Below are 8,859 nucleotides of genomic sequence, written 5' to 3'. Positions count from 1 at the left end.
AGGACAGTCCCACTCACCGCAAAGACTTCCCCAGCCCTGGATGTCAATAGCACTGAGTTTGAATAAGAGCCTGCCCCTAAAGAATCATTAGAAAATAAGCACATTGGTCTGTTTGTAGCCATCACTAACACTTCTGTTTGGGATAGTCAGATACATTTCTAGCAAATGTCATAGAAATGGTATAATATGGAGAACTTAGGTGGAAGAGTTTTTGTTTTGTTTTGCTTTTAGTTTTTACTTTATAAGTGAGTTTAGTGATTAGTGTTTATAGAATAACAGAGGATCTCAAGGGGACACTTGAATTTTTCAGCTAGACTTTACTCCTTTTCGTGTTGAGTATTAGGTATTATTTGAGATTTCGAGGCGTCAGAGTTCTAAGAAATAAGTTAAAATGAGCTATCGCTTATCCTATGACTTTTACCCATGCCAGACACAAAAACAAGCACTTTCAGACATTGTGCCCTTTAATCCTCACTACAGCCTTGCAAGCTAAAGTAAGGTTAGTCCATTTTACAGCTAAGGAAAGAGGGGCCCAGAGAGGTTAAGCTACCGCCCTAAGGTCACACAGCTGGTGCTTGATGAAACTGGGATGCAAACCCAAATATGTCAGACTCAAGCTTTTATTCTTTCCTCTGCATGATGCCATTCTAGGAACTACCCAACTGTTCAACCAGAGAGCAGACGCATCCCGGCAGCATGAGAGAGAAAGCACGTGGGAAATAACCAATCATATTTTCTTTGAACATGTGGCTATGTGACATCCAAAATGCCAAAGTCTCTGCTTTCCTTTCTGGGGTTTATACAGGGTTGTGCAGATTGTTTCCACCAACTTCGCATCAATTAGATCATTCAGGCAGAGAAGAAACCCATTTTTTTTTTCGTCAACTACCTTCATAACTGAAGGAGAAATGCCAGTCTGCATTGTCTAAGATTTTCAGGCTACACCCTGAAAAGGTCCCCGCCATTTCCATCCTCACAACTGTCTCTTTTACCTGTTAATCTGAGCACATTTCACCACCCTGTACCATCCTGGTTTGGGTAGATCTCACCAAGTGTTCTTAGGAATAATGAGGAGTGGCCGGCAGGTAGAATGGAGATTGAGGCACTGGATCCCACATGACTGACTGCAGTTCGAGTCCTGGATCCAGCCACTTGGCACTGGGTGCCAAAGATCCCGGGAGGAGAGTGTAGGAGAGGGGAGTGCAGTGGGGCTGTCTCCCGGGGGGGGGCGGGGAGGTGATTTCTCACTTTTTCTCTTTCTGTCTCTTTCTGGCAAGCACACGTGCCCTATAGCAAAACAAACAAAAAACCTAAAATCAACACCGAGAAGAGAAGAAGAGGAGGAGGAGGAGGAGGAGGAGGAGGAGGAGGAGGAAATGTTCCTTACAGGTCTATTCTACAAACTGTGTTATGTTCAAGGCCAAGTTAATTCACTTTGTATGTTTTCACAAGATTTCAGTACAGAGCCTCGGTTAGGGCTCTGGGGAAAGTTTCATCTCTAAGGCACCAGCTGTGTGACACATCAGAATCTGGGGTCCAGGTAGGTGTGCTATGTGGGGACCCAGAGCACACCCCAATTAGTATGTGAACAGAGTGTGTTACCGGAGAGCTGCCATGCTCAACAGGGCACATGGCAGAACCTCCTCCATGGGAAATCTCACATCGGAGAACCCGGATACCCAGACTGAGCAGCCTAAGGGGTGGTTTTGAATTTCTCCATATTCTCACAAATGTCCAATCCTCATTTCTTTGTAGGCACTTCATAGATTTATTACAAATGACACACTCGCCATGCCACCTTGTGATTTTAGATTCTCGCTTTCTGTTTGTTGGATAGAACATAACTGGTACCCACAGACTAGATCGCTGTTACCTTCAAACTCCAAAACTTTTCTTCCTTTGGAGAATTTTTTTTTTTAATTTCATCTCCAAAACCCAATTATCCCAAGCTTTTTTCAAACAGGCCTATAAAAACCCAGGGATTATTTCAGAAAGAACATTCTGAAATAACGCCTGGGTTTATTTCGGGAGTGGAGCGGCACCCTGCATCTGCACCTTCTGATGTGGCCGCACAGTGACATTAGGGAGGTGGCCAATCCACATGGCTGTACTGGTCTCGATGACGGTGCCCCTCCATAAATTATACAGATTTGGGGGGTGGGGGGAGCTTCCTAAAATCTTCTAGGTCATGATTTCTTCGAAGTCGGACAGCTGCTTCATCTGCTCGATTTGCATGGAGTGCCTTCTGAGGAGCTTCTTCTTACTTCTCATGTCAACTCTCTTCGGTGAACTTGGAGCCACGGGGACCATAGACTTTAAGCCACTGGCCAGTGGGGAAGACGGTTTGCTGCTAGATCGAATGTCCGGGATTGGTGGGTTCAAATTCACATTTAAAGGTGGAAGGAAGCCAGGCCTGGTCTGAGAAATGCGGTCTAGGAGCAGAGTTCCAGATCCTCGTCTTTCTAGAAGGTGCGGTGGCCTGCGGCGTGCTGAGCTGGGGGATGTGTTGGCGGCTGCATCCAGGGACTCTCGGGAGCCATGGAAGAGAGACAGATGGGAGCTGTTGAGTTTCTTTCTGTCTAAGGGTCCTTTGCCGGATTCTAGGGAAATGGTACCGGGCGGGTCAGTCCCTGGCTGTAAATCCAAATCGTAGAGGTCATTTTCTAGCCATTTGAGGGCCGCTGGTTCCTTGAGAGAAGAGGGTCCTGGTGGACCCACAATGCCCTTCTCTTGGTCCACAGGGAGAGTTCCCCTTCTGGCCAGGCGCGGGTGGGGAGCCTGACCTTTCTCATAGGCTGCTTTCCAGGAGGCTGGTGCCGAAGAGGCTGGAATCTTGAGGACCTGCTCGGCAACCGTGGGGAAGAGAGCCAGGTCTTTGCCGTCGATACTGTTGGTTCTGGACAGGGGCCCCCTTTTGGGGAAGGACACGTCACCGAGGCTCTTGTCGGTGCTGGTGCCGTGGGTCTCGTCCTGGCGCGCCGAGGCTGCCAGCACAGAGGGAGCGATCAGGCCCCAGGGTTCAGACTGCAGCCTCTTCAGTTGGGGCAAACGGGCCCTTTTGAGATTCCCGACTTTCCTGGTGGGTGATACGGGCTCATTCGGAACTTTGGAGGCACCGCCACCACTTGCATGCCCTGTCTGGAGGCTGAAGAAGTCATCTTCCTTCTCACTAGGCGGACAGCCCAGGCCCGGGGCCTTCAGCTCGATGTCAGAGGGAGACGTACACAGGGGAGGTGACTGTCTGTCTTCCACTTTGGGTGAAGGAGGGACATTAAGATACTGTTTGGTGGTTTTGGTGCCTGAGGACGATTTATCCGTGGTTATAATAATCACCTCCTTCCCTTTGGCCTTGCAGGCATCGAGGAGGTGTCTCAGCGCATCCTTATCGTCCGCATTGATCGCATACACCAGCGCGGAAGCCCCAGTGCGGTCCTCGAGGCTGGGGTCAGCTCCATTCTCCAGGAGCAAGGAGACCACGTCCCCGCCGGCCCTCCGGATGCAGGCGTGGATGAGCGCGGTCTTGCCCGACTTGTCCTGGATGTTGGGGTCTGCCCTGTTGTCCAGCAGGTACTTCACCATCTTGGACTTGCTGATGCTCTGCTGGTCCGCGTGCTTGGTGATGCACGCCACCATGAGTGCCGTCTCTCCTTTGTCATTGCTCTCGTTGATGTAGGCGCCCCCTTCCAGCAGGAGTCTGGTCAGCCGTAGCCGCCCCAGCCACACAGCCTTTAAAAGGGAGTTGCCGTCAGTCCTCAGCTCCGTGTCGTCATCCATCATATTGGCTGTAGCTTGGTCTCCGAGCCGCCGGGACAGTCGGACCTGGCAAGGGGAGGAGAAGGGAAAGCGTCACGAATCCTACAGCTGGTCTGTGCAGCAGGGTGCTAGAGGGGCTGGGCACGGCCCTAGCTCGGCCTGATCCCAAGGGACGTCACCTTGGCCAGGTTCTCTGACGTGTCCAAGTTGGCTTCTTGACGCGTAATGTGTGGTGGCTGAGGAGCAGGGAGGAGGGTAGGAATAACCTGCCTCGTAAAGTCAGGGTGTGCCAAAAGCCCCTCGCCATTACGTGGACAGCTGTTAACGTCATGCGCAGTGTACAGAAAACACACAAAAATATGATACATCGTGCTGACCACACAGCAAGAACCCGAAAAGGAGAGCTCGAAATTCCCTAAGGAACGGTTTCTGTGTATCTCGTTCAGCTGTCTCCTCAGCACTCAGCCATGATTCATACATAATGTATAAGTTTCTTCATCAGTAACTGTTTAATACAGGGTCGTCACGGGTGGGTATCAAAAACACAAAGCCCAGATCCGTAGCCTCGTGCTTAAGGGAGCACGGTTCACATCCCAGTCCTGGTGGCTTGAAAAGCACGCCAGACCTGTGCACAGAGGAGCCCACGTCCCAAGATGACAGAGGAGAGGGAACTGCAATGTGACCACGCACCACTGGGGGGCACTTTCTCCCTCTCCTTCTGTTTCTCGTCTCTCCATAGGGAGTGCTCGTACCCTCTGGCAATAAAAAAAAAAATCGACTAATCGGAAATACACCGAACTGTTAATCCTTATTTTAGGTGAAGGGATTATGGATAATTTATTTTACTCTTTTTTGCTCTATCCCTAAAATAAATTCGTATTACTACAATAATGCAGGGAAAGCGCAGCTTGAACATCATTTTTAGAGCAGCTTGAACATCAACCCAGCTCTCCCTTTCTAGACTGCAGTCCCCACGTTGCCGGCAGATGTCAGAATTCTCATTCTTCTACCAGGACAGTTGTAATAACGGCCTACGATGCCCTTCACTCCGGTTGAACCGAAGGAAGGCAGAGGACAGAAAAACGGATTGCATTTCTCTTCACATATAATAAGAAACAGAGTTCAGACCAAAGCTTCCTTAGCTGAGGTTTGTCAGGCCTGAGTTTTCTCAGTTACCTCATTCCTGGACTCAAAAGCTCCAGAGTGTGTGTTTCCGGAGAGACCTTTCATAAATAAGAAGAAGGGGTGGCCCTTCACAGGTGCCCCCGCCAGCCTGGCTACCACCCTGGCCTGTGGCTCTGCCCTGAAGCTTCTCCGCGTGGCCTTCGTGCCTCCCAGACCCGCAGAGCAGGTGCCTGTGGGGTCGATGCTGGCCACAGTTCCTGAGTCTGTTCCTTGTCTGATCCGCAGGGATCTTTCCCTTACTCTATTGCCCTGAGCGGTTACTTACCAAGTTCCTCCTCTAGATTAGATTAGCAGGCCAAAGCTTTTCTTGGTTGAGCTGAGAAATGGAAATACATCCCTTTAAACTTTTTTTTTTTCCTGTAGGGTGCGTGCACTCACCAGAAAGACTAAGAGAGACAGAGAGACAGAAAGCGAGAAATCACACCCCCAGGGGGGATGGCCATGCCACAATCCCTTTTCCTCCATTCGCCCCTGGGGATCTTGGGCACACACGCACAAGGGCCCAGCATGAGTTTAAGCCACTGGGTCCAGGACTCAAACCACGATCGGCCATGTGGGAGTCCAGTGACATAGCCATTGCGCTAACTGCTGGTCCCGCCCTTTAAACATTTTTAACGCATGAATAGATACTTGCTATGTACAAAACAAACAAGCAAAAACAACGCATGACCTGATGGGTAAGGAGGTTGAATCCCACATGGCCAGTTGTGTGGTTTGAGTCTTGCACTAAGCAGCTTGAACCATATGCCGGGCACATGTGTGTGCACATTCCCAGAACCCTGAAAGGAGGAGGAGGTGGAAGGGAAAGGACTGTGGCATGATCATGCCCCCTGGGGAGTGCTTTCTTCCTGCCCCTGCCCCACTGTCTTTTCACAGGCACCCTCTGGCAAATTTTAAAAATAATAAAATGAAATAAAAACCCAAATCACAGCAAAGGAAATCAACAGGAGGAGGTCTTTACTTCCCCTCTTGTGCTGCAGAAAGAACTACGGGTAACAGTTTAGTGTGCATCTTCCTGCTTCTCTGCCTCTGAACACACTGTGTGGCTCACTAAGTACCTCTGAATCTCATCTTGTGTTCACCGTTGTGTTTATGTGCTTCTACTAGAGTTTCTGCAAAAATATCATCATCCAAAGACGTTGTGTGCCATTAACTATATTGGCAACATGGGCCAGCAGGTGGCATGGTGGTTAAGGCACTGGACCCCACATGGCCGACTCTGCGGTTTGAGTCCTAGACCTGGTGGCCTGAGATAGATGCCAGGTGTGTGTGCCTGTGTGCCCCAAATCCCGAGATGAGCACGGGGGAGAAGACACTGTGGAGTGGCCATTCCCCCTGGGGAGTGTTTCCCACTTTTCCTCTCTCTGTCTTTCTCTCTCTAGGGTGAAGGTCTGTAAGTAAATAAATAAATAGACAGACAACGGCTCTCTGTGTCTGTCTGTCTGTCTCTTTCCTTCTTTCTCCTTCCCTTTTCCACTGATCTTCCTCTATGCATGTGACACAGCCTTTCTCTTCTCTCTCCACCTTCAATCATTTTAACTCTTCCATGGCCCTACACATGATAGTCATGTGAAAGTGCTATGCTTTAAGCTTGTCTGTTTCCAAGCCCTGGAGATTTAAGGCAGAATTTCCAAGACCTAAATAAAGGAAAGGGAATGTCCAGTGAAAACACACTTCCTCCATTTCATCAGAGGGGCCCTTCCTCTCTTGGCTCCAACCCACTTCTCCATCATCATCGTCTGCTACTTTGGTTCTCTTCAGCCTCTGTCTACCTTGAAATCTCATTATTTCCCAAATGCACAACTTTTTACCCCCTCTGGACACTGCTCATGTTTCTTACTGTAAGGATTCTCTGTTCTTCTTTAATTATTCATCATCCTCTGAACTTCAGCTCAGATATTACTTCCTCTGTAATCAAGAGGAAAATCACTCAAGATGGAAGAGGAAGAGTCAAACAAAATTACAATGACTCATACCCGGGCTATAAAAAGAACTCCTACAAATCACTTCCTCCCAAAGAGGATTCACAAATGACCAAAAAGCACATACAAAGGTACTCGGCCTCATCAGTACTCAGGGAAATCAAATTAGAGCATGGTAGGCTATTACTACACTCTTACCAGAATGGCTAAAATTAGACAGACTGGCAGTAGCAGGATGAATGGGGATGGAAAGCAACTAGAACTTATTTGGGGTATAAACTGGTATTCCTCAAATGAACAAAAGCCCAAACGGGTCCATTCCCCTGGTACCTAGGTTTACACCTGCAGTACATTGCAAAATATGGCCACAGAGTCCTCCCATCCTCGTATGTACCTGAGGAGCAGCCCTGTGACTTGCTTTGATCAATAATATGCAGGAAAAGTAACTCTGGGGGCCAGCAGGGGGCATAGTGGTTAGGGTGCTGGACTCGCACATGGCTGACCATGGCTCAAGTTCTGGATCCACCAGCTTGAAACATGCCAAGCATGTATGTGTGCAAGCCCAAAATCTCAGGAGGAGAATGGAAGAGAAAGGATTGCAGCATGACCATGACCCCCCCCCCCGGTGGGGGTGAGGGGTGATTTCTCTCTGTCTGTCCAGCAAGTGCATATGCTCTATGGCAAAAACCTTAAAAAAGTCTGTGTGACTTTCGAAGCAAAGCTGCCCGAGACTTTGCAGCTTCCACCTTTGCTCTCTTGGAGCCCAGCTGTAATAGCAAGACGTGTGGAGGCCAGCAGGTGGCGTAGTGGTTAAGGGACTGGTCTCCCACATGGCTGGCTGCGGTTGGAGTTCTAGACCTGGCAGCTTGCTTTCTCACTTTCTCTCTCTGGTCAAATTAAAATAATACTAATAAATAATTAAATTAAATCATTATTAAAAAGAAGAAGAAGAAGAAGTCTGGGGCCACCTCCATGGCTTAGTGGTTAAGGTAGCAGATCCCAAATGGCTAACCATGCGGTTTGAATACTAGACCCAGCGCTTGACTAACATGTGCGTGTTTACCCTAAATCCTAACAGGAGGGAGCAATGGAGGAGAAGGGATTGTGGCACAACCATTCCTCATGGTGGGGAAGAAGGTGACTTCTCCTCTCCCTCTCGGTCTCTCTGGCAAGCTCCCGTGCCCTTGAGTGAAAAAGAAAGAAATTGCACTATGCTACCAGAAGGGGCTCGACTGACAGCCCCGGGGAACTGTCAGACTGCCAGCAAGGCTATCTCAGACCACCTGGCCCCAGACAGCCCCCAGAAGGTCACCCCTGCGTGAGGAAACACAGGAAAGGCCATCTGAAGAAACACCCTGACGCAGGCCCAGCCTGTGTAAAGAGGAGCAAGGAAATGCCTCTGGTTCTAAGCCACTCATGTTGTGCTGTTGGCTCACAGCAATACAAGACAGTAAATATGGCCACTAGAAGCAACCTCTCAGGCAGAAGAGAGATAAATGAATGCAAATATTAGACACCATCTTTGTATTCTGTCTCTCTTACACGCATGTGCATGCGTGTCTGGGCATCCATACACGCACGCACATACACCACATCGAAAGAAAAAAAGGGTGACGCATCCCGAGTTCCTTAATACTTTGCAATTCTTTCTATTGGAGTATTAATCTTGGTAATCATCCAGTCAGCGCCCTCCCCAGAACTCTGAGCTCCCTGAGAATACTCTTTCCTTCCCTGTCAGCTGTGTGCTAAGTGGAAAGTAAGATAGAGAGATGGAGGACAGGAGGAAGGAGAGAAGGAAGGACAGGTGGGAAGGAGGATGGATGGATGCCTTTTATGTTGTATGTGGTGCGAATCGCATAACTCTGGTCTATCTGAAATAGGTAGGAAAAAGACAGGGAGCGGGGGAAGAAGATGGAGACGGTGTCTAGGAGATTGCTTTCCTCCCTTGGCTTGCAATCAGTGGCCTCCCCCCCACCCCCCCGCCCCATTGCTCAGGCCT

At 49.2% G+C, this 8,859-nt stretch overlaps 1 protein-coding gene across 2 annotated transcripts in view; it reads right to left on the bottom strand.

Moving 5' to 3' along the window:
• Nucleotides 1-1,337: 1,337 nt before the first annotated feature.
• ANKRD34C (ankyrin repeat domain 34C) overlaps nucleotides 1,338-8,859 on the bottom strand; it is a 12,310-nt gene continuing 4,788 nt past the window's right edge. For both annotated transcript variants that reach the window (XM_006142622.1, XM_014585037.1), the window contains exon 2: nucleotides 1,338-3,819. In XM_006142622.1, the coding sequence (XP_006142684.1) occupies nucleotides 2,182-3,777 (1,596 nt within the window). In that variant the 5' untranslated portion in view covers nucleotides 3,778-3,819 and the 3' untranslated portion in view covers nucleotides 1,338-2,181. The remainder of the gene's footprint in view (nucleotides 3,820-8,859) is intronic.

This window comes from Tupaia chinensis, unplaced genomic scaffold (genome assembly GCF_000334495.1).
Source record: "Tupaia chinensis unplaced genomic scaffold, TupChi_1.0 Scaffold000078_1, whole genome shotgun sequence".
In the NCBI taxonomy this organism is placed as follows: domain Eukaryota; kingdom Metazoa; phylum Chordata; class Mammalia; order Scandentia; family Tupaiidae; genus Tupaia; species Tupaia belangeri.
Note: the sequence above shows the minus strand (reverse complement) of the source record. Positions and strands in the feature narration are given on the sequence as shown.